The 26,321-nt window shown below is 44.0% G+C and overlaps 1 protein-coding gene and 1 pseudogene across 2 annotated transcripts; both read right to left on the bottom strand.

Moving 5' to 3' along the window:
- Positions 1-447: 447 nt before the first annotated feature.
- On the bottom strand, positions 448-10,471 carry LOC123369623 (annotated as a pseudogene).
- Positions 10,472-12,995: 2,524 nt separating this feature from the next.
- On the bottom strand, positions 12,996-24,409 carry JMJD7 (jumonji domain containing 7). Of its 2 annotated transcripts, none has more exons than XM_045015415.1 (8): positions 24,294-24,409; positions 22,851-23,004; positions 21,825-22,078; positions 20,727-20,783; positions 19,565-19,660; positions 18,016-18,092; positions 14,470-14,629; positions 12,996-13,199 (listed from the first exon to the last, which is right to left on the bottom strand). In XM_045015415.1, the coding sequence occupies exons 1-8, from the start codon at positions 24,376-24,378 to the stop codon at positions 13,111-13,113; spliced, it is 972 nt and encodes a 323-aa protein (XP_044871350.1). In that variant the 5' UTR covers positions 24,379-24,409; the 3' UTR covers positions 12,996-13,110. The 2 variants fall into 2 exon arrangements, with proteins under 2 accessions (XP_044871350.1, XP_044871351.1); XM_045015416.1 differs by having other exon boundaries at positions 21,867-22,078.
- Positions 24,410-26,321: the final 1,912 nt, after the last annotated feature.

Below are 26,321 nucleotides of genomic sequence, written 5' to 3'. Positions count from 1 at the left end.
CACCAGCAGACTCTATGTCACCTTCTTTACTGCTTGAGCCTTGAATAAACTACTTTGAAGGGTAACCCTCAGAAGAATCCACTTCAGAGGCTCACTGGACTATAAAAGAAAGGGGGCAGAGAACCCCAAGTTCTCTCACCTAAGACGACAAAGGGACCAGCACCTTTGGACCTCTGGGAGAGATCCTGATCAAGGAAAGGATAAGTCACCATCTTGCTGGAAGACTGTGGGTGAGAAAGGCCACTTGTAGATGCATGTTTTCACTTTCATTTGCTTGTAACCATTTCTAATTTTCATCTCATACTTGAATTCACTTAAAATCCTATCTTCTTTTGTTGTTAAACTTGTTTTACCTTTAGCCTAAACCAATCCAGTACTGTATTTAAACCGAACTTTTGGGTAACGTGTTGTCTGAACATTAATAATGACATTGAAATGTTTGCTTCTATACATTAAAGTCATTCTATACTCAGTTTTACATACATTTGCCATGCATTTACTGATTAATACATTAGACACTTCCACCTCAAATGAATCATACCTAAAGCAGACGTTGATAAACAGTGTAACCTCTGCAAACTTCATTTCTCGTGGTCTGATTATCTCTGGGGCAGAGAAAAAAGTATAACTGCCCCCCAAGACTCCATTGCAAAGGTGGTTGCCTACTCATAGATGATGGGGTGCTGCCTGACACCAGAACAGTGGGATTTTTATTATCATGGAACGGGAGAAAGCGATACACCAAGAGTCAGTAAATTGTCCCAGTGCTGAGGAGAGGTGGGCGAAGGCACTAGTGTTTCACCTCAATCCTGTATTTATGTCTAGACTCCATTAAGGGTCTCATCCTGGGACATGAGTTATGGGTGCTAAGCACCCCTAGGAATCCAGAGCCTATGTCACAAAAGAACTGAGCTAGGAGATAAGTGGCCAACATACCACACCACAAAACCAATTTGGCATGATAGACCACTTCTGTTCAATATAAGGACTGGCCTCTGGTACTGCAGCAGTATAAGGACAAATCACACTGTGCCTATCAACAATATACCCGAGTCTAGAGGACCCTAAAATTCAACTCCAGATTAGTATAAAATCAGCAGACCAGTAGGAAAGCTAAAGAGGAAAGCAGTTGCGCAGTTTGAGAAGAGAATAAAAGATGAAGTCTAAAGAGTAATAGGGTAAAGATTAAGTTCCTCAGGGTGCTATTTTCAAAATACCTACCAGTGCCAGGACCAATTCCTATTGACTCTCAGCAGGAGTTGGCTACCTAACTCCCTCAGGCACCATGGCAATCTCACCCCTATAGATTACTCTTGATGGCATCAGAGTCCAGCAAGTGTTGCCGAAGGAAGACCTGTATCCTGTGCCATGCGTCCTCCTGTGCCCGGACGTGCTCTCTCCACTGCCCTCCCCACAGCACGCATGCCCCAAACAGCTTATGAATTGAGGCCTGACACAAAGGCAAATACGGTGGCTCCAGGAGGTGCCCTGCCCCAGGATAGCAGTAAAACTCCACATCTCGCCCACACTGTCAAAGGTGGTGAACAACTTCTCGGCAGTAGAGCTCACTTTTCCAGTTTCTGTCATCCTGCGCCGACAAAAAGAGGAGCTTGGCGGGGGATTGCTCTACTGGGATGTGGCAGGCCCAAGTGGCTGGGTTCGTAGGATCGGCTGGGACTTCTGAATAATCTATCCACTTCAGATTCACCAACAGTCTTGATCCTCCCAAAGTCACACGGATGGGGAGGAATAGTGAAACCACTAACACGAAGGGGGATTAAGGAATTAACACCACATCCAGAAATGCTGACAGCTGCTTGGATGCCTGGCAGAAATGTGGCTAGAGAAAGGGCTAGATCTGCCCCTTTAGATAAGGCCAAAACTCCGATCCCGGTACCTTTCACCTGCAACACAATTATAGAACAAGCATCATCATATGCCATCTTTCCCCTAGACGACTGTAACAATCTCTGTCCAGCCTTCTAATCTTTCCCTGTGCCAGACCAACCAATCCACCAAAGTTTACCACCCCTTCCTTTCCCTCTGCTCTCACATCACTCCCTCAATCTTTTCACTGGCTTCCACTATCCCGACATCAAACTCCTCAGTCCCTCTGTTTCTGCTCCCACGTCTTCTTATTCCATCCCTAACACTGTACACCCCTCCCCATCCTCTCTCTGGACTAAGCCCTTCTCCTCCCCCACACCGTTGGCTTCAAGCTTGCTCTCTTGCTGCTGCTTCATTATGCATGGTCTCCAAGAACCCTCATCTCCCTCTTAAAAACCCCTCTGAAAACCCACTTCTTCCAGGAATCCTTCCTGGGCTGATCTTTCCATTGATTTCTCAGACCCCCCGGAGGTTGCTGGCCTGTCCCCCAGCCTAGGAAGGACTAACACCATGCCCGGAGTCTATTCAGACCCTTTTCTTAGGGCAACATTTGTTGGTTGCACCAACTATATTTAGTAAATCCCAAAATAAAACAGTTCAACGTAAACCCAACAACTACCTTTCCCCATCCCAGGGCCTTCCTTGCCAGAGTCTCCCTACTCCTGGCAGCCCCTCTTCAGTCCTCCTACAGACCCTCTGCCTGGGAATCCCCCTGCCCCAGGAGCCAACCTGCTTCACATAGCTCCCCTCAACTGAACTCTTCAAGCCTTTAAAGGAATCAGGTTCTCATCAGGGCCTCCCGTGACCCCTTCCCAACCGAGTCTGAAGACTCTTCTTAAAGAGTCTCATACACCTCTTCTTAAAGGAGTTCTGCCTCAGAACAGGACTGGCTGGCTCCAGACACCCGGCCTTTCAACAGGCAGCCCACATTGTAACACCATCTCTTATAACCACTGCTGTCTTGTGTTTTGCTTTGCTGTGTAAGGGCTAGATTATGCAAGGTGCTGAGCATCCTGAACTCCCATTGAAGTCAATACCTCTAAAGTACAAATTCTTCTGCATAGGACTCCTCTCATGCTGTGTCTTCTGAAGTGCCCCGAACGCTTACAAAGCTGTATAATATTTACTACCAACCAAATGGGATGGTACAGATGAATCCTTTGGTCATTTCACTGTATCTGACTGCTAGGAAATGACCAAAGCTGAAAACATGGTAACATTTATTTTAAAGCTTAACTGGTATTTTATTTCTCTTTGCATTTTTCTGTTTATAGCATGATGATACATTGCTGTTTATGCCAGCCCCATCAATCATCGCTGTTTAAATTTGGCCTCTGTGTGTTTTGTAGCTTGGCACTCTCTGACACTAAAGCTTTAAGAACCAATCTTATAAATCTCTATTCGAGTGCTCTATTATTGGCTTCTAAAACTTTATTTGGGGCCGAAATTGTGTAAGATTCCAACCTGAAGGGTATTTTAGCACAGCAAGTGAACGGATTTTTTTCTCCATTCCAGTATCTTTTAAGCTTTAATAATAGACAAAGAATTAGAACATGTCCTATCTTAAGCAATTTAGCATTCCTGTAACTCCCAGCTGTGTTTTCTAATGTGTAACTTTATATAACAATTGTTGCTTTGCATAGCACCATGATAGCGACTTTCTGCCACAGATCAAAAAGTGCTGTGCAAATCATTCATTACGCTTCCTAGCTCCCTGTGAAATAGTCATTCTTGTTCCAGCTGGGGGAAATGAGAGCCAGAGATGTGACATACACACCAAATCAGTATCAAATCTGGGATTAGAACTCATGCATTCCTGGCTCTCCATACTGTGCTCAGTCTTTCGGACTGCACGGTCTCCTTCCACCTCTCTCAGGAACTTAAGTGTATTTATTGACACATACATCTCAATTTAGGAAAGTGTGACAGCCTCCAGTTGGAAAGGCACTGTAATTTGTCTCATACCTGCTGTTGCTTCCGCAAAAACTCCACAGCCTCCCCAAAATAGTCCAGTTCGAGGATGTCTGTGAAAGCTCGGATATCTTCAAAGGCTAAATAAGCGAGAGCTAGTGTAACAAAGCCCCTGCTAGCCAAAAGACTTGCTCTATACTCAGGAAGACCTCCTCCAGTTCCATACAAGTCGATAAGTCCTGGGAATGGACCAGATCCTGAAAGGAAGGAGAGCTCATTCATTGTGGAGGAGTCTTACAGCTGTCTAGTAATATTTCCACACCACAAAGTCATACACTAGGTCTTGACAGAAAATCACTCAGTTTTTTTTAAACTATATTCACACACTCTCTCTCTCTCTCTCTCAGGGCTTGTCAACATGGGGAAATAGACTGGCATAGCCACAGTGGAATAACTAGTGACAGCATAACTCCCCAGTGTGGACACTATTTTGCAATAAAAATTACTTTGTTGCAGACTAATTTACTCCACTTTGGAAGTTATTGGTTATATACTGTTGGAGTTATGCCGATCAATTTTACCATGTAGACGAGACCTAAAACAATCCTGGGGCCCTATGCTCCCACCACAAGATACAAGTGACTTCTAGCGGCGAAGTCAGTGAGAGATATTAATATTCTGCAGCAAGATACCAAGGACTTCTGGAGTGAATGATAAGAAATAAAAAGCCCACACCTCCTCTTTTGTCTGGTTCCCCTACAATATGTACTATATGTCCTTCAGTAAGAAGAAGGATAAAAATGACTTACCTGTGATTGTTGTTCTCAGAAAATACGTTTATGTAATAATTAACAGATTCTCCTTCCTGGATTCCATATTCCTTGTGTGTCACTGATGAGAACCCCCTTAGTTTAGAATTTGATCTAGGCATTTGTAACATGCTTGTCTAACATGCATCAGCACCTTGGTTAGGATGCCTAGCCTAAAGCCTTGTCCATATTAAAGACTTACATTGTTTGTACTTCAGTTGGTTGTACTGAACCAACTGAAGCACAAACTATTCAATGCATTCACATTAGCCAGGCAGAATTGGGCACGTTTGGCCCTGGACAGACATTATCACTGACCTAAACCAATTCTACTCTCTTCTGGGTGGCTATCCCACAGTTTCTGGGATCCTTTCCTACCGTTCTATGGTCTGTTCAATCACTGTCATGCCCAACTGCTTTCACTAGGAAACTTAAAAAAAAAAAATGAACAAAAAAACCCAAACCACACAGTGGAAACATTTCTAATGGGCTTTGATATTATAAAAACTTGTTTCTACAAAATTAAAAATTGTGGTCAACTTTGAGCTCTCTTTAAGCACAGCTCCAGGCAAATAACCACTAAAAATTAGCAACAGCTTTCTTCAGCATCCCAGGGTATGTCGACACTAGGAAATTAGGTCAATTTTATAGAAGTTTTTAGAAATTGATTTTATACAGTCGATTGTGTATGTCCACACTAAGCGCATTAAGTCGGAGGAGTGCATCTTCACTACCGTGGTTAGCATTGACTCGCGAAGCGGTGCACTGTGGGAAGTTATCCCACAGTTCCTGTAGTTTCTGCTGCCCATTGGAATTCTAGGTAAAGCTCCCAATGACTGATGGGGCAAAAACATGCCATGGGTGGTTTTGGTTACATGTCGTCAGCCTCCCCTCCTTCCCTCTGTGAAAGCAACTGCAGACAATCATTTTGCACCTTATTGCCTGGGTTACCCGGGCAGACGCCATAGCACGGAAAGCATGGAGCCCTCTCAGCTCACCACTGCTTTTGCAAGCACTGTAAACATCTCACACATTATACTGCAATATGTGCAGAATCTGGCTAAGAGATGGCAGCACGAGGACAATTGTGAGGAGGACATGGACACAGACACTCCTGAAAGCATGGGATGTGGCAATTGGGACATCATGGCAGCAGTGGGGCTGGTTGATACAGTGGAACGCCAATTCTGGGCCTGGCAAAAAAGCACAGACTGGTGGGACTGCATAGAGTTGCGGGTATGGCATGATTCACAGTGGCTGTGAAACTTTCACATGCATAAGGCCACTTTCCTGGAACTCTGTGAGTTGCTTTCCCCCGCCCTGAAGCGTAGGAATACCAAGATGAGAGCTGCCCTCACAGTTGAGAAGCAAGTGGCGATAGCCCTGTGGAAGCTTGCCACACCTGACTGCTACTGGTCAGTCGGGAATCAATTTGGAGTGAGCAAATCTACTACGGGGACTGCCATGATTCAAGTAGCCAATGCAATCACTAACATTCTGCTATCAAGGGTAGTGACTCTGGGAAATGTGCAGGTCATACTGGATGGCTTTGCTGCAATGGGGTTCCCTAACAGTGGTGGGGCGATAGACGGAACCCATATCCCTATCTTGGCACCGGACCACCTTGGCAATCAGTACGTAAACCGCAAGGGGTACTTCTCAATGGTGCTGCAAGCACTGGTGAATCACAAGGAACGTTTCACCGACATCAACGTGGGATGGCCGGGAAAGGTGCATGACGCTCACATCTTTAGGAACTCTGGGCTGTCAGAGCAGCTACAAGAAGGGACTTACTTCCCAGACCAGAAAATTACTGTTGGGGAGGTTGAAATGCCAATAGTTATCCTTGGAGACCCAGCCTACCCCTTGCTCCAACTATAGGCTGCATGAGCTCAGAAAACATGTCATCGCGAGTGCGTTTTTTTTTTTGCCTTCTGATCTGCGATAATCACAGGGACGGATATGATAGGGGGTGTATAGAAACATTTGCACCTGCGGGAGGATAAAAAGTAAAATTTAAGATGATCCTTTTGTTCTCAGAAATGTGAGACTTTTTCACAGTGAATCAAGCAATTCACAGCAGATAGCACATGTGCTTTAGTTACAAGGTCACATTTTGCCTTTTATATTGAGTGCCTGCCAGTATGGTGACACAACCATCCTCTGCCAGCTTGTCTTTTACAGGAGGGATAGCTCAGTGGTTTGAGCATTGGCCTGCTAAACCCAGGGTTGTGAGCTCAATCCTTGAGAGGGCCACTTAGGGATCTGGGGCAAAATCAGTACTTAGTCCTGCTAGAGAAGGCAGGGGGCTGGACTCGATGACCTTTCAGGGTCCCTTCCAGTTCTATGAGAGAGGTATATCTCCATATAATATATTATCACACACGGCTGGGCAACAGAATTCGGTTTCCAGGCAGCCATGGTAAGCCAAAGGGTATGCGGGTTTGGCTTCTAATGCCTTCATAACATGTGGGAATGTTTTCAAACTGCAGCGCCCTCCCTTCCCATAGCAAGCAATGCTGGTTGGGTTTGCTATTTAAAAAGAAGGGCTGCGGTTTTCGGGTGGATGTGCAGCACACCCCTTCACGTGGCTTTTAGGGATGATCCCTTCACCCCTCCCCGCGCTACGTGGCTATTCTCAGAGATGATCCCTTTTAGCCAAGCGCAAACAGCCCAGCATGAACGGGGTCCTTTTACTGCTCCCTTACAAAAATTCCCCTATTTCAACTAGGTGACCATGAATGATATCACTCTCCTGAGGCTAACGCAGAAAGATATAGATCGAATGTTGCTTGAATGCAACCAAAACCTAGGACCATTCGCTGCTACGCTTTGTGCTGCAATGATTCCAGACTACTTGCTACTGGCTTGGCGTGGTAAAGTGTCCTACCGTGGAGGATGAAATAAGGCAGCCCTCCCCAGAAACCTGCAAAGGCTTTCAGAGTACCTCCAAGAGAGCTTCATGGAGACGTGCCTGGAGGATTCCCGCTCCATCCCCAGACACGTTAACAGACTTTTCCAGTAGCTGTACTGGCCGCAAATGCATCCCAATTCTCCGGGGCAAATCACACATTAAACACTATTGCTTTTAAAACCTGTACTGTAGTTACAAATGTGCACTCACCAGAGGGGCCTTCTCTGCCTTCAGGGTCGGGGATCCCACCTTGGGAGGGTATTGGCTCCAGGGTGATGAAAGGTCCTGGCTGCCGGGGAGAACAGATTCACTGCTTGCCTGCTGCGCATTCTCCTCCTCCTCTTCCTTATCCACAAAATCCTCCTCCGTGTTTCGTGAGACTCCCCCATTGCGGGTGTCCACGGACAGTGGTGGGGTAGTGGTAGGGTCCCCCCCGAGAATGCCATGAAGCTGATCATAGAAGCAGCATGTATGGGGCTCTGACCCAGAGTGACTGTTTGCCTCCTTTGTCTTTTGGTAGGCTTGCCTGAGCTCCTTTTCACACGGCACTGCTGTGCGTCCCTGGTGTAGCCTCTGTCCATCATACCCTGTGCAATTTTGGTATATAATATATATATATTAGCATTTCTTCTTTTTGATCGGAGTTCTGCCTGCACAGATTCTTCTCCCCATACAGCAATCAGATCCAGTGTCTCCCGTTCGCTCCATGCTAGAGCTCGTTTGCGATTCTGGGTGGACTGCATGGTTACCTGTGCTGCTGAGTTTGCCACGCTGACCAAACAGGAAATGAAATACAAAAGTTCCCAGGGCTTTTCCTGTGTACCTGGCAAGTGCATCGGAGTTGAAAGTGCTGTCCAGAGCGGTCACATTGGAGCACTCTGGGATAGCTCCTAGAGGCCAATAACTTCCATTTGCATCTGCACTACCCCAAATTCGACCCAGCAAGGTCGATTTTAGCACTACTCCCTTTGCCAAGGAGGAGTACAGAAGTTGATTTTAAGAGCCCTTTAGGTTGACAGAATGGGGTTGCTTGTGTAGATGCATTCCTTATAAAATTGACCTAACGTGGCTACATTCGAGCTAACCCTGTAGTGTAGACCAGGGCTTAGTCTCATCAGTATCTCTATACACAGCCTTGAAACAAGGTCTTAAACAAAAATGGCAAGATTTGAGGATTAGTCCCCATGATTCCACCTCTCCATCAGTACTCCCATGCTCCTAGGCTGCCTTATTGGTCTGCAGGACTGGGACCTCCTGTGTTCTTAACTATTCCTCCCCATTTCCATCTGTATTCCAAGACCCTCACACAGCAGAGAGGTTTATCCTCCTTATTCCCTCTTCTAGCACATCTCACCCCAGTCTGCCAATTCCCATTTCAGTCTTCCTTAATCCCACAACTACTGACCTCCTATTTCCAACTCCAGTCCCCCAAACACCTAGCACCTTACATTTCTGGTTCTCCTCGTATTGATTCCAGATCCTCATTCTGATCTCTCAAACTTCAACCAGTTGGCAGCCCTTAAACACCCCCAAGCCTCCTTCAAGTCTATTTCACCTCCCTTACGCCTCTCCCGACTTCTGCCAAATCTAGACTCCAGCCATTCCCTCAAGTCCCAGTTCTCCCAGGATTCTAAATTCTTCTCTTCTTGGGAACCACAACTTTGCTTTCTTTTTCCTGCCTTCCCTATCCCACCCCTTTCTCTTTGCACTTCCCTCTCGACATTTCGACTGTCCCTTCAAAAAGCTTTCCTAGTCAGGTATTTCAAATGAGTTAAAAGGTTTTCCACTTATGGCAGGTAGGATTCCCGTAGGGAAGGTAAGCCATAGTCAGTTAGGCTCTCCCACCTGTTTCTGTCAGCCCACCCTATCACCACAGTATACATGTGTGTCTCATGCATTGATGAATTTATCCTTTTTATTCCCCATTTTACAGAGGAAGAATTTATTCACAGAAGATTAGGTGACTTGCCTACAGTCACTAGGATAGACTGTGGCAGAGCCTGGAATTGAATGCACATCACCTGAGTCCCAGTCCAATGCCTTCACCACAGGACAATCTTTTCTTATACTATTATTTGTATTACAATAGCACTTAAGTCCCTGTCAAAACTCAGGAACCCATTGTGCTAGGACTGCACGGAGGACTTTAAAAAACAACTGTCCCTGCCCCAGAGCCCTCACTCCACCCCCAACCCTGCCTCCATCTGCTCTCTCTGCTCTGAACAGAGCAGCACCCAGAAGAAAATAACTGGCATGTCATGTTACTCTCACTCCCCTCAGCGAGCATCAGCCAGCACTGCCTCTGCAATAAACACTTATGCTCCTCATGCAAAAACCGGATCCACTTCTTTTTGGGGGGCAGAGGAGAAACATGCAGCCCCGGTGACCAGCTAACTGAAACCTTGCTCTGGGTCCCATAAGTCTATCCAAGGACTATAGTGCACATTACATTATCTAATAAACAGTTGAAAAACTAATAGGAAATTAAAACTCACCAGGAGGCAGGAAGAGAGTTGCCTTGAGCCGACCTTCTCTGACCGGAACCCTTTTCACCCCCTCTCCCAAAAATTTCTGCTCATTAATGCATTTGCCCAGGAGCTGGTTGGTGATATCGTGGCCCTCAAACACTTCCACGTGTACATAGAATGGGGGAGGACATTCTTCTTTGTCAGCCATTTGAAGGGTGTCTCAGATTCCAGTGACCACAGCAGTCCCATGGGTTCTACCCCAGAGTAGCTGCCAGCCAGGGCTGAGGAGCACGTCAGGTCCAGTTCTCCATTGCTCTCAGCCCTGTAGTAGGCAAAGGATTGGAAAAGTTCCCCATTCTCACCAATCAGGGATGCCCTCAGAGTGACCCTCTGCAGCGGTGAGAGACCCTCCACTGTAATCTGAATGGGATCAACACACACACACACTTGGGAGAAGGCAAGACCTTTACACTCACTACCATGAGTGTTGGAGCAGGAATTCAGCTTAATGCAAAATACCAGCTGTGAGACACAGGAATTGTCAGAAGCTTTGGCTCTTCTTGAGACTTGCAATCCCTGCCAATGCCAGAGTCCAAAAGGAACTACAGTCTCGGAAGCCCTGTTGCAAAGGTTTCTGGAAGATGTAGTTCAAAATATCAGGAAAGGACAGCACAACTGCAAACAGGGAAGTTTTTGTTTGAAGATGCTGTACTGAAACACTACCAATTCATTCATTCCAGGACTAGTGATTTAATATTTTATAGCTATATAGATAGATATTACACACACAAAATAAAACTGCAATAGTCCTGGAATGAATAAAAAGTCCTTGGGACCTGACAGTGTTTCATATATATGAGGTCAAACAATAAAAACCGTTCCAAACCCTGTCTTCTCTCCAGACTCTGGGGAAATTTAGATCTGAACATAGAATTAATTCGGAAATTCATGGCTTGGGCTCTATTAAGGCACACTGAATCCAAATAAGCCTGAATACCCCTGACAAACAGATTCTAATCCAATTATGAATCTGAATTCTGTCTCGAGTCCATCTCTAGTTTTCAGTAACTGTTGAACAGGAGCTAGATTTGAAAAATAGGTTTAGACTCAAAATTCATGTGTTTCTTTGGAAAGGATTTTTTTTGCAATAGCCAGTACTGTCTAAAGTTTCTATGCATTTTCCTGACTAATATACAAATACAAGTTTCTCCCACTAAGCCCTGATAGAGTAATGCTTGTATGTACCTTTGAAGATTTATAGTAAATAAAATTTGGCATTTTGTATATTAACAGTGCTGTTGAACATATCTATTGTGATATCTATGTATATAACAGCAGCAAAGAATCCTGTGGCACCTTATAGGCTAACAGACATTTTGCAGCATGAGCTTTCGTGGGTGAATACCCACTTCTTTGGATGCAAGTAGTGGAAATTTCCAGGGGCAGGTATATATATGCAAGCAAGAAGCAAGCTAGAGATAACGAGGTTAGTTCAATCAGGGAGGATGAGGCCCTGTTCTAGCAGTAGAGGTGTGAAAACCAAGGGAGGAGAAACTGGTTCTGTAGTTGGCTAGCCATTCACAGTCTTTGTTTAATCCTGAGCTGATGGTGTCAAATTTGCAGATGAACTGAAGCTCAGCAGTTTCTCTTTGAAGTCTGGTTCTGAAGTTTTTTTGCTGTAGGATGGACACCTTAAGATCTGCTATTGTGTGGCTAGGGAGGTTGAAGTGTTCTCCTACAAGTTTTTGTATATTGCCATTCCTAATATCTGATTTGTGTCCAGATATATATCGATCCCCAATAGATCGATCGCTACCCACCGATCCGGCGGGTAGTCTGGACGTACCCTAAATAAGCTTACAAACACAGATATTTTATTGCACAATTTGTATTCTGAATTCTCAAAGCATTACACTCAGCCACTGAACACAGTGAATTAAAACTCAGAAAGTATTGTTGTCTCATAAGGAATGGGAGTCATGGGTTGATGATTAGATTGTTACCGCAGAGCTGACTTTGCCTCATTATTTTGCCAGTTATCAAACAGATCTGTGGGCTACAGCTTTGCATGTTCTCTAAAGCAGTGGTTTTCAAAACTTTTTTGTGGCGACCCAGTTGAAGAAAATTGTTGATGCCCGCAATGCAATGGAGCTGGGGGATGAGGGGTGGGGCCGGGGATGAGGGGTTCAGGGTGTGGGAGGGAGCTCTGGGCTGAGGGTGAAGGCTCTGGGGTGGAGCCAGGCATGAGGGGTATGGGCTGCAGGAGGGGGCTCAGGGCTGGGGATTCGGGCACGGGCTTACCTTCAGCGACTCCCAGTGAGTGGTGCAGCTGGGAAGCAGAGACAGGCTTCCCATCTGTCCTGGCACTGCAGACTGCGCTGTGCCCTGGAAGCGGCCAGCAGGTCCGGCTCCTAGGCAGAGACGCACAATCGACTCTGCGCGGCTCCTGCCTGTAGGCACCGCCCCACCCCCCACCAAGCTCCCATTGGCCAGTTACCAGCCAATGGGAGTGCAGAGCTGGTGCTCGGGCAGCACATGGAGTCCCATGTCCCATTCCCCCGCCTAGGAGCCGGACCCGCTGCTGGCTGCTTCCGGGGCACAGCGCGGTGTCGGAACAGGTAGGGACTAGCCTGCCTTAGCCGGGCAGCACCTCCAATGGGACTTAACAGCCTGGTCAGTGGTTCTGATCAGAGCCGCCACGACCCACTGCCTTACATCCGTGACCCAGTACTGGGTTGAGACCCATGGTTTGAAAACCACTGCTCTAAAGAGTCTAGCAAAGGGAAAGGAACACAGATGGTTTAAATATTTGAGGTTTCCAAAACCTGCAGTGGCTCCACTAAAATTCTGCCTTCCTTGAGGCATCTGAGGCTAAGCATGAAGGCTTCAAAATGTTGTCCTCTCCTGTCAAGCCAAAAAAAGATAGCCATTTGGCCTGGAATTTCACTGAACATCTGCATGATACCATCTCCAAAGGCAAGCAAGACAAATATCCTCTGACAGACATTTGTTGAGGATAATTTAATATTTAGTTCTTCTGACTCAAGCATATTTGTACTCCAGGCAGATGCATATAATTCAGTCACATCAGAAAGGTTTATGACTGAGTCCCCAGACTCAGCTACACCAGTGTCACAGCTTTTGTGAGAGAATCTAGAAGTTGATAGTAGCTGTACTTCAGGTCATATTCCATGTCATACCAATAATTCACTGAGGAGACAAGAGATAGGAAAATTGTTATAGTCTGGTGTTAGAAATGCCTTATAGCCATATTCATATGCTGCTTTAGAAGGTAATGCAGGCACTCATTTCTCAAAACTGGATGAACTTTAAAAGAATCCCAGCTCTGACTAGAGCCAAGCATAATGCAGGCAGGCAGTGAGTCAGCATTTGTTACATAGAACTGAGGTACACTGGCAGAGCTAACTCACGTTAACCCCCAAAATGCCAGTCCTGGGACTTTCCTGAGCAGACTTGCAAAACATTTAGAAACAGAAAATGTGCACTGTGATCTAGGCCAAGAATACAAATTCATTTTAATTTATGATCTACTCTAGATTTGAACCTCTCTCTCTCCCCCAGTGTTTAAAGGATGGTGCATTAACCTGCCATTCTGCCTTGGTCATCATATGGAAAGTGTTTTAATTTTGCCTCTTAATTAAAATGAAAATTAACGGGTCTTTTTACCATGCTATGGCAAGTACTAAAATAAATGCCTCCAATATCTGCAAGCAGTGTTATGTCTTTGCTTACATAACTAGGTTGATGTTATTCAACACTCATCTGTTACTTATTTTTTCTCTGCATGGAAGGAGTTGCTGTGACTATGGGAGAACAGATACAGTAAAGCCCTTCCTTGCATCCTGCAATATAGACAATAATGGTATAGGCGTATAAGGGGAGAAAGGTTTGAAAGTCTGGAGCTCTCCAAGGGGGAGCGGGAGGGAGAGATACAAGATATCTTATGAGCAGAGGAGGAGATTTTTGTTACAAAAGGCAGAGAAAACAAGTAACTTGTATATTTGTTTGGTTTTCTTTTATCCATTACTCATTTTTACTGGTCTGATAATAACAGACACTTAAAAACCAAACTTCCTTGTGCAGTTTCTTTGCCTGTGGTGTGGAGTCAGCCAACTTGCAGCCAGCAATCAAATAACCTGCTTAGCTCTAACGAAACAAACTACTACAGGGGTGACTGTGTACTACAGGGGTGACTATGGCTCTCTCTGCAGGCTCAAAGACTAGTGGATTTTTCCTACCTTCTTTACCCATTTCACTACATCCTTTAGCAATTCTATACAAGATATGGTCAGAACAGTCTTTGCAAGGAGGTAACACATGCCAAGATAGCTAACTCTACCAGGGGTGAAGAAGAAAAGACTATGTGAAAGTGCCCTTGTACCCAACCATGTTTTGCTGGAGAAAATGGACTATTCTATCATGGACTGAAAATATGTTTGTCCCTAACAGCTCTTCTTACCTGCTATACAACCATGTGACTGCTGAACATGATGAAACCAGAGGGAAGGGAGGTACAACATCTCACCAGCTTTCACTGTGCACCGCAAAGGCCTTGCCTGGGCATACTCTGGGTATTGTTCAAGATCTGGATTTAAAGGATCCAGCGGAATCCATGGCACCTGCAAGGAGAAGAGTATGTTGTACATGTGGCATTTAACAATATATAAAGTTTTAGGGTCCCCCTGAAAATGGAGTTAATAAACAAAAACATTCACTTATTGAGCTTGTAAATACAGTGTGCCAGAAAATATACAGTTATAAATCCTGTAAAATCCACTTTACCATACTACAAGAATGGTATACTATAAGACATTGCGATGGAGCCTTACATTTACCAAGTACTAACTGCAGACTCTGTGGACACTGTTTTGGGCATAGGAAAAGGGATCTGATTGTTTGTGACAGAGGTTACACGGCAGGGAATGGACCCGAGATAGAAATTGGACGCGGGAAAAGAGCATACTTGAAGGATTGCTGAATGAAGTAAGACATGGTTAGCTTATTGGTAGGAAGTATGAAGGCCAACAAAAGCAGAAGATAAGTTGAGCTTGGGTAACCTACAATTGCTTGAGTGATACACATATGTCAAAATCGAGGAAAGAAGTGGGACAACAAAACACTGAGGATGGGGTGGAAATTAAAGATAATCCAGGCATGGCCCAACACCTAATTGAATACTGTGCCTTAGATTGTATAAGGGAAATGAGGAGCTTAGGGGCAGTGCCAGGGTGGCTAATGGAAACAAGGATATGGAAGCAGAAATTACCACATCTGTGGTGGAAGTTAAACTCAATCAGCTTAATGGGACTAAATCAGGGGGCTCAGATAACCTCCATTCAAGAATATTAAAGGAACTGACATATGAAATTGCAGGCTCAATGACAAGTATTTTTAATGAATATGTAAGCTCGGGTCTAGTACCCTATGACCGGAGAATTGGTAATATATCACTTATTTTTAAGAAAGTTTCCCCAATCAGTCTTTTCCCCTACAGGCCTTTTAGTTTGACCTCAGTTGAATGCAAGGTCTTGGAACAAATTTTGAAAGATAGTAGTTAAGGACACAGAGGTAAACAGTAATTAGGATAAAATACATCATGGTTTTACAAAAGGTAGATCGTGCCAGACCAACCTGATCTTTCTTTGATAAGATAACTGATTTTCTAGCCAAAGGAAATACAGATCTAATCTTTGTGGATTTCAGTAAGGCATTTGATACAGTTCTACATGGGAAATTATTAGTTAAAGTATTAGAAGATGGGGATTAATACGAGAACTGAAAGGTGGATAACGAATTGGTTAAAGAGGAGACAACAATGGGCCATACTGAAAGGTGAACTGGTCCAGCTGGAGGGAGATTACTAGTGGAGTTCCCCAGGGATCAGTTTTCAGACCAATCTTATTTAACATTTTTATTAATGACATTGGCACAAAAAGTGTGCGTACGTGAATAAAATTTGCAGATGACACAAAGTTGGGAGATATAGCCAATATGGAGGAGGACCAGAATATAATACGAGAAAATCTGGAGGACCTTCAAAATGGAAATAATAGAAATGGGATGAAATTTAATAGAGCAAAATGAAAGATCACGCGCTGAGAGCCTATCACCACAAATTTTTGCTATAAGCTTGGGATGTATCAGTTGGAAGTGACAGAGGAGGAAGACCTTGGTGTATTGGTGGATCACAGGATGATTATGAACCACCAGTGTGATATAATTGTGAAAAAAGACTAATGCAATCCCAGGATGCATCAAGTGAGGTATTTCCAGTAGAGACAGGAAGCGTTACTGCTATTATACAAGGCATTGGTGAGACATCACCTAGAATTGTGTGTGTGATTTTGGTCTCCCATGTTTTAGGAAAGATGATTTCAAACTGAAACAGGTGCAGAGAAGGGCTACTAGGATGATCAGAGACATGGAAAGCCTATCTTATGAGAGGAGACTCAAGGAGCTTGGCTTGTTTAGCCTAACCAAATAAAGGCGGAGGCGAGACTGATTGCTCTCTACATCACAAGGATAACTCCTCTGCCTCCCCAGTATTTAAGTGCCAGTGTTGACACAAGAACAAATTATATAAACTGGTCATCAACAAGTTTAGGCTTGAAATTAAATGAAGGTTTCTAACTATCAGAGGAGTGAAGTTCTGGAACAGCCTTACAAAGGGAACAGTAAGAGACCAAAAAAAAAAACAAAAAAACTTAACTGGCTTCAAGACTGAGCTTAATAAATGTATGGGTGGGATGATGGTATGATGAGATGGGCCACATGCCACTGTAGGCAATCTGCAACTACTAGTAGGAAAAATCCCCAATGGCTGGAAACGGGGCACTAGATGGGGAGAGCTCTGAGATACTACAGAGAATTCTTCCCAGGGGACTGGTTGGTGGGTCTTGCCGACATACTCAGTTCAAATGACTGTTATATTTGGGGTCGGGAAGGAATTTTCCCCCAGCTCAGATTGGCAAAGACCTTGGGGAGTTTTCACCTTCCTCTGCAGCATGGGACATCATCAAGTGACCCGTGATTTAAACTAGAGTAAATAGTGGATTCTGTTATTTGAAGTCTTTAAATCATGATTTGAGGACTTTACTAACTCAGCCAGAGGTTATGGTTCTATTACAGGATGGGGTTGGTGAAGTTGTGGCCTATGATGTGTAGGAGGTCAGACTACATGATCACAATAGTGCCTTTTGGCCTTAAAAATCTGTACGTTTAGAATAACTGCATAATTTTATAACTGCAATCTTTATTCTTTCTTATCTTCCTTTTCGTCATGTCTAAAACTGAACTGTAAGCTTTATGTACTTATTAGCCTGCATTACCATGATATCTAAACCCCTCCCAATCTAACATATTTTCCCTCAACATGTCTGTGTATTATTACTAGCCTCATTTTACAGCTGAAGAACTGAGGTGCAGAGAGGCTGAGGGACTTGTCCAAGGTCACACAGAATGTCTATGGTAGAACAGGAAACTGACCCAAGCCTCCCAACCCCAGGCTAACACCCTAAGCACTGGGCCATACTTCTCCTAGTATTTGTATGGTGCCTCCTTTCGATCATTCTGACCAAATAACAATTACTACTATGAAGAAAACATTCTTTGTTTATAAAGATAACTACTATGTTTTATGGCACCAGAAGATATTTTTCTAGGATGAAATTCACCCCTCTGCAGAAGGCCAACACAAGGTATGCACAGCAGAGAAATTCACCCTTGATGAGCTAAATTCCTTTATCTGGTATTATTTAAAAGATTTTTAATGGTTCTGTTTGTGTTCAGCACACAGAAGACATTATTTTGAAAGGCTATTCCTTTCAATGGTTCCCAGAGTGCAGTCAAAGAGTCATCTTAGAAACAGGACATACTCATAAATAATAACCACAAACTTGCAAGGGTCCACAGGGTATGGTGTAATACCTGAAACTACTTTTGTCAATTAAAAAAAAAAAATCAGTCAAGTTGATGGTGTTCTTTTAATACAAAGATATCCAAGTACCTTGTCTGCAGCCTTCTCATCCACAACCTGAAACGAACCATCTTCTGATATGCAATACGTTGCAGGTAGGTAGAGCTCTGAAAGTGTAGAGCATAGAAAGGGTTAAATGACATTAATCTTAATAAATACAGAGTCTTAATGACATAGTACATGACACTTTCACAGATGGACGCAAATATTAAGACACCATCACATCCCCACCATTTCTAGTTTTCTTTCCTCTGCTTCCTTCTTCCCCTTGTTCATTCCGTGACCATAAGTCCTCCAATTTCTGTCCTCCCTAATACCAGTTCTGCACTCCATCACAACGTTCACCAATGCCTACCTTTTCTTGGGCTCTGTCCTCTTCCTTCAAATGAATTATTTTTTCCTTTTCCTCAACACACACACACGCCCACCTACTCTTGATCCTACTTTGTTCCAATTACCATCCCATTTCCCTTTTCCAAGTCACAGTTTCTCCCCTATCTTACCCAGCACTCTGTTCTCTATCCTTTCTGCTTTGGTCATTCTACCAAGAGAGCTCTCATTTAAGTTCTTAATGACTGGTGGCTAACCTTTCACTTCTAATTTTATCTTATTTGGCTTATCAGCCATTTTAGAAAACCTGGGCTGCTCTTCTTTCATTGCTTCTGCACCTGTGGTTTTCTAACTCTGCACTCAAATGGTTCTTTTGCTGATCTTTAGATATCATGATCTGCCTTCCAACACAGATTAAGAAACTTCAGCAAAGTCTTAGCTCACCGGTTTTATAAAAGTGCAAGTTTCAAACAATACCGGAGCAATACAAGAAAAATGATAATATATAAAAACAACACACACAAACTGATCTTAGTCTTACATTAGGGTTACAAATCTAAAAGCTCAAAAAGTCAGGGAGTTAAAAAAAATAAGGTTCTTGTGAACAGGTTCACATAGCCCATCTTGTATAGCATTTTTTGTATGCATTTAACAAACATTAATATTAATGTGCACTTGTAAAAGTAACATAGAAATAGGAAATAAAAGATATGGGTATTGTGGTCAAGCTAATGTTACTATAAGAACCTTATTTTGTTCTTTGTTAGATTTCAGCATTTACATTTGTAACTTTAATATTTCATTAATGTACATATTTGTATTTAATTTCCCTGCTTTTTTCCAGAAAGAAAGAATCAGCAGGAGGAATCAAGAACTACTGGGCATGAGGATCCTGCAACCTTCACTGCAGATGAGATATTTTAATAAGTCTAAAGCTGGAGGAATTCCACCCAGTCCCACACTTAAGAGCATAGAGCCAGGTGCCAGATTCTCAGCTGGTATAAATCAGAGCAACTACACTGAAGTCAATAATTTATACCAGCAGAGGATCCAGCCCCAGGAATAGAAAATTATTACCAAATACTTACTATGTGGAATAGTAGATATTTCTATTCACATTGCAAAATGTAACACTGAAAAAAATATCAGAACATTATTCCTGTCTCTACCTTTAATTATTTTAGTCACTTCTCTCTATACACACATTATATATCTAGACACACACACACAAACTCTCTCAAGCATGTACCGTAGGGGATGAAGGGGCGGTCACTTGGTGGATGCAGCAGAAAATGTTTCTCGCCAGAAATCACACAGTACAAGTTCTCGTAGTGATCTTTATGCACTAAGATTGAGAAAGAAGAAAAGCACCACATCACAAACTAGCAAAATGAAAGTGACAGCTCCTATTGGCAGTGGTAAGCTGCTTCTTCCTCTTGGGCCAGAGGAGGAAGAAATAATAATGAAATAATATTTCAAAAGTATGCAGCACTTTTCATCCAAACGGATTCCAAATCACTTCACCAGCAACATGCAGAGAGCACCACAGAAAAACAGTCACTTCTGGGGTGGAACCTGGCAAGCAACCTGCACAGAAACACACTGAACAACAGTTTGAGGGCAGGCAGGAATTTTGGCTAGTGCCTCCTCTTACGAACATGTCCTGAGATCTTCAATGTCCCAGGAGAGCAGACATTACCTCAGTTTTTAAAGTCTCATCCAAAATACCCCCACACAGAGCAAATTGCAAGGTACTCAATCTACCTCAGAAGAATAAAGGGTTGAGTCAACCATTCCAGGAACTGAAACTGATTCCAGAGAGTAAATGTATTTCAAACTTGATGACTACACCACTAAACCATTCATTTCTGCTCTGCTCTAAACTCAAAATCTCACAGAAAAAAGATGGCTAGGACAAAAACTGAGAAAAACGGGAGACGCCATACCACCTCAAACCAGTGATCTACCAAGTCCAATATTCAATGTACTGTATGGAAGTTGCTAATAAACTTCAGAAGAAGAAGAAAACACCCCTAATGTTATTAATTGTGCGAAAGTTTTACTAGGGAAGGGAGAATCCTACCTGACCCTTATAGCAATTAGCTTGAGCTATGAAGCACGAGACTGAAATTTGATTGCTTTACTTTAAACCAAGGTCCAAGATTTATGGGGCAGAAATCTTCAGTATTCCACCTGAAACAATAAGCCAGATGCACATACAGATACAGCAGCCAAGTGCTGGGACAAGGTGGGTAGGAAGAAAGATCATTACATATGAAGACGTCAGTTAAAGTAGAACCTATCCATTAGGGAGTCCACAAAGAGACTCACCCCTTTGCCCCTCAAAACAAGTATGTCAAAATCTGAGCTGAGGGCACATACAAGACCTGACAGCATCATATGCTACGCACAGGATGTCACAGCAGCAGACTCGCCAAGCCAGAAATTCACAGCATCGGGCTTCTTTCCTGCAAGGGGAGGGAGAGGAAGTAATTTTCAACAGAAAATTTGAATGTTATGTTTAAAGAGCCGTAGATGAAGATTTTTCTGCCAACTCAGTTTGTTTATATTTTCCACCCGCCTCAGTAAGTATGTCAGCCTTGATTGCTAATAGCTAATAATTATGAGCTCCTTCTAGACTGAAGGCTGTCGCAGTGACCCATCACACTAACTGATGGAGCATTATTCATCCCCAAGGCTGTGCTTATGACCTTCAGTTCACAATTTCTGGAGACCTGGGTCCCCAATACATAGCTCAAATCACAAACTAGCACTTCATGTACCAAAACCCCAAAGGGATCAGGAACACCACATTAAAAGGAATGAATTATGCTCTGGCAGGAAAGTCAAACTGTAATGAATAATTCTTTACTACCATAAGAAAGCACCTTCAACTGCACACGGGGCAGAAAAGTACACCTCTACTCTGATATAATGCGACCTGATATAACACGAATTTGGATATAATGCGGTAAAGCAGCGCTCGGGGGGTGGTGGGGGGGGAGGGCTGCGTGCTCCGGCGGATCAAAGCAAGTTCGATATAATGCGGTTTCACCTATAACGCGGTAAGATTTTTTGGCTCCCAAGGACAGCAATATATCAGGGTAGAGGTGTAATATTAAAGCAGCACTCTAGAGTGCTGTCTATAATAGGCTTTAAAAAAATTCCCCTTTTGCTACCAGTTTAGCTCTACAGGTGGTAGCAACACCATGAGTAGTAGTGTAGACAGGGCCCCAGGAAACCACCAACATTTTTGCCACTTGTGGATGAAAATGATGTATACAATGGCACAGTTTCACACTCTATGAACCCAGTAAGCAAGCAAGCTGTTTTGGAGTCCTCCAATCCAAAGGGCAAGGTTAAGCTATTTTACTAGCCCCCTCCTTCCTGAGTTGACAAAGCCATACTAACTTGTGCCAATTAGAAATATAACAAAACTATTTAGCATATAAGCATCACAGAAGTTTAAAGTGCTATACAAGTATTCACTGATTGCAGGGGGTGTTTACCAAGTGCCTCACTCATCCACGGTACTTCAGGCTCCACATCACCTAAAAGTTCAGGGAACTCCTCAGTCAGGTTTGAACACTGTTTCTGCACATAGAACACACTTGGGGAGATCACTTTCTTCTCCACGATGTCCAGGAAGTTGCTGAAAAGCATGTGCTGCTCCTCTGGCATGACAAATCGGTCCTGATAAACAGCATCGGCATAACCATTTGGCGTCACTGCCACACTCACCATCTTGGAGCCTGCTACCTTCCTGCAAAATATATCTGAGGTTCAGAGCCAATCGAGGAATCTACAAACATATACTTTAGATAGCTTTTTTTAAAATAACATTTTGCTGTGTGGATGCACCGAGAAATCCTCTGTCTTTGACATAAAAGTTTCAATCACTGAATTATTTCATGTCCACGCCCAGTTGTCTTTTTTTTTTTTTTTAAAGAAGAGGTGCTTAGGTCTTTGGGTTTTTTTTTAAATAATCATAACTAATGCCACTAGGATGGTTCAGGCAATGCTGTCAAATCTACAGCCACAGAAAAACCACCCCACTCAGAATAGAATGAAATGCCAGCATGTTTCTGCTCATGCACCACAGTCACAAGGTATGCAGCATGGACTGCTTTGTGCTGAATGACTGCTGTAGTGAAAATCTGAGTCTGCTAGGGAATCAAGACATCACTATCTATTGCAGTCCTGACTGGGGAACTCCGCATGTCTCTCTTGTTTAACAAGCCTCCAAACACTATTTTCCCCTCTCTCTCTCACTCCTCTCACACAAGTTCTGGCACACAAAACCAAATCTCCCATAGCCTTTAATAGAACTAAGTACAGGTCAGTAGTTGGGGGAAGAAAGTAACTTCTGAATTTTGGGCGCTGCAGCTGGAATGCCCAATAGAAGTCTTCACACAGGATCCCAGGTTCATTTGAGCTAGTCTTATCAATAATTTAAAAAAACAAACAAGAAGCTCTCTTCTGATGGTTTGTAATGTTCAGCTGAGCTACTGCCTAGCTTCAAAGTGGATTCCTACCTGAGATAAGTTAACGTCCACTTCTTCAGAGCTGGCCAGTGACCGAAGGCATTCCGAATTATACATGGCTTGTTTGGACACACCCATTCCCGATAAAATTCCAGCGGAGACAGAAGGCTATCTAGATATGGCACAGATTCCGTCAGTCCCAACTCTGCCCAGACAAAGAAAAAAAATCAATCTTACAGAAGTCTTGAAAGCAGTTCAGGCCACTTTAAACCATCTCTACACTGTTCTAATCAGTTTTAAAACAAGTTAGAAAGTTTCCCCAGTGTAGACAGGACCATGGAGACTACACATCCCTACATGCAGTGCTCCAGCTTAGTACTGGTCACGCTGGAACCTGTAGTCTCCAGATGTCAAAACCCTACATATTGATGAGGTGGCCTTCACTGTCAGACTCAGCATACTCAAAGCCACACAACAGGCTGAAACAAGTTGTGGCCAATCAGTTGCTGTGATTCATCTCCCATGTGACAATACTTCATATAGACAAAAGACCATGTGAAGCTGAAAGAAGGAAACAGCACCAATAGTGGGGCTCATACAGCAAAGATGCCTAGAGATAGCCTCACCTTCTGAAACACTCAGCACCTCTAATCAGGCAACTTTCATTTAGGTGCCTAAATGTAATGTAGAGACCTGCCTTTAAGGCTATTTTCCAAATCGGGTGCCTAAATATCATTATTGTCTTCACAAATAAATATATAATACATGCTCTACTGTCAAACAAATCGTTAGTTTTTTTAATTTAGAGATTACACTAAACCAAAAGCAGAACATAGGAGAACCAGCTCTAAACACAATGTTTTTCAAAGTTCCCCACATGGTGCCATTGGATCTTTAGTAGTGTCCTGCAACAGATTTTGTAGCAGTTGGATTTTGTGCACTGCGTTGCTTCCCTACGATGTACGACAAAGGCCCCAAAGTTGTTTCCCCCTCCCCCTTCCTTTTCTGCTAAGTTTGTACTTTTGGTAGCATGAGGAACGTAAAGTCCGGCCTTCCCTGATCTTGCTGCAAGACGTCAGACGGGCCTCGGGGAGGTTTATTATTGGCTCTGACACCTTCACTAACAGGGTCGGGGGGTGTCACAGAATCACAGAGCCGTGGGGGTTAGAAGGGACCGCAACGGTCACCAAGTCCGAGTCTTTCACTAACTGTCTTTCTCCAAAGCGTTCACTGGGCACTGCGGTGAAGGGCGGGTGACAGACAAACCCCACAGCCGCCAAGCGCGGGGACTCAACCCCCTTCTCCCCGCGCTAGGCTGGGCTGCGCTGCGCTGCGCTCCGTCCCTTCCCGCCCCCGCGAGGCGAAGCACGGCACGGCCACGCCCCTCCCCCTTTGCAGGAGCCCCGGGATGGCGGGGCGGGGCCGAGCCACAGGGAGCTCCCAGCCCCCTCAGGCCGGTGGCAGCCGGTCAGGGCCCGGCTCGCTCGCGCTCACCGCGGGCCTCCGCCGGGAACGCCGCCAGACACCTTCGCACCGCCCGCAGCGCCGGCGCCTCCCCTTCCCCACCCGCACCGGCCATCCGTGAGCGGCCACGGCCCCCAGCCGGCCGTACTGACGTCAGCTGTCACGCACCTCGACGCAACGCGCCACTCGTCGGTTACTGAGCGTGCTCAATAACATCTGCTGAAGCCGCTGCCCTCGCTCTGCCCTTACTTGGGATTCCGCGTGCTTAAGCGGGCAGGATCAACAGAGTGCACGCGCGGGTCAAACAGCTGGAGGCAGGTGAAGGCCCGCGGCCAAGGGGCAGGTGCTGGGTTTGGGGATGGGCTGCCAGGCGGGGGCAGAGGGGATAAAGTTACCCCAGCTGGGCTGAGCCCTCTGCCCTCGTTGCAAAAGGAGGGCGCATCTCAGCACCCATTTCCCAGGGCTGTGTTGTTAAAGGCACGGTGCAGCCTCGTGCCTCGGATTGAGCCACTGAAGGAGAGCGGCCATACCCCTAAACATTATCATTGTCACACATGGCTGTACTAGTGTTTAAACGAAATCCCCTAGCAGTTCATATATCCGCATAAAGCCCCGGGGGGTTCACAGAGCTGAGCTACTGTTCTGCTTGCCTGAACCGAACGGCCTCGTCCTTATAAAAGCAGCAAAGAATCCTGTGGCACCTTATAGACTAACCGATGTTTTGCAGCATGAGCTTTCGTGGGTGAATACCCACTTCTTCGGATGCAAGTAGTGGAAATTTCCAGGGGCAGGTATATATATGCAAGCAAGAAGCAAGCTAGAGATAATGAGGTTAGTTCAATCAGGGAGGATGAGGCCCTGTTCTAGCAGTAGAGGTGTGAAAACCAAGGGAGGAGAAACTGGTTCTGTAGTTGGCAAGCATTGTCCTTGTAATCCACCGCAGACTATGGTTTCACTTATTTACTTTTTCAAATGTTGTTTTTATTGCCGCCTCTGAGTATTTCATTTACCTTTGTTAACATTGTGAAGAGGGATGTCATTGTGCTATTTAACATATTTTTGATAGCAAATACTCATTGAAAATATTAATAGTTGCTTGCTAATAGCCTCAGCAAATACAACTCATAGTGTTTCTACTATAATGCTGCCTGGTTATATTGCTATATTAGTTTTTAATTCTAAGACTAAAGTTTGGGGGCGGGTTTCTTGTACACAAATTTATTCTTTGGGATCATATGACCTCAAGGCTGACTGATTTCCTTGGTTGATGTCAAAACATCTTCTGTTTCATTTGGTCCACCAATAGGAATTGCCATTGTCAATTGTTATTTTGCCTCTTTATCAAGTACCCTAGTGCTTTTTCATGTCACCACTTGTATGTAGAACGTAGTTCCTAAATATTTACTACAGGCCTGATTTTTAAAAGTTGAAAGCACCTGGATGCTTTTGAAAATCCTGCTAGTCCTAAAGACCTTTAAAAATCTGGTTCTAGGGGCAATCTTGTATGAAATCCTTCTCAGAGGCAAATTTCTATTGTAATTTTTATTAAATATAGGTGCACAACCCCAAAATAGCTTAAGAACCAGAAGAATTAAAAAAGCATGAGTTATGCATCCAAAAGTCATTAAATTAGTAAACTTTTTTTTTTAAATTTGCCTTTTTGTTTCTGAGCCGTTAGGGGACACTAACGTCATACTTTTGCTCTTACCTTGCCGAAAGAATCCATATATGCCTAAAATGGTTGTACATTCCTGTAATATTCAATACCATTTTGGACTTTTCCAGTAACATATGAATCTCCCCCTCCTTGCTTTGTAATTGAAAAAAGTATTTCAGATCCTTATTTCTGTAAGTAACTCCCTATCCTGTGAAGTGCACACCATGATCTTATTACTTCTTTGCATTCATTGGCCGGGGGGGCAGGCATAGTGCTGACCTCATCTAGTTTGCCTTTTGGTGAAACTAAAGTGCCTTGTCCCCACTATGTTTTTACAGTGGGATAGCTAATGCATGTTATTTACGCTACAGTAAAAACACATTTTCTTAGCACTGAGGACA

This window comes from Mauremys mutica, chromosome 4 (assembly GCF_020497125.1).
Source record: "Mauremys mutica isolate MM-2020 ecotype Southern chromosome 4, ASM2049712v1, whole genome shotgun sequence".
NCBI classification, from domain to species: domain Eukaryota; kingdom Metazoa; phylum Chordata; order Testudines; family Geoemydidae; genus Mauremys; species Mauremys mutica.
Note: the sequence above shows the minus strand (reverse complement) of the source record. Positions and strands in the feature narration are given on the sequence as shown.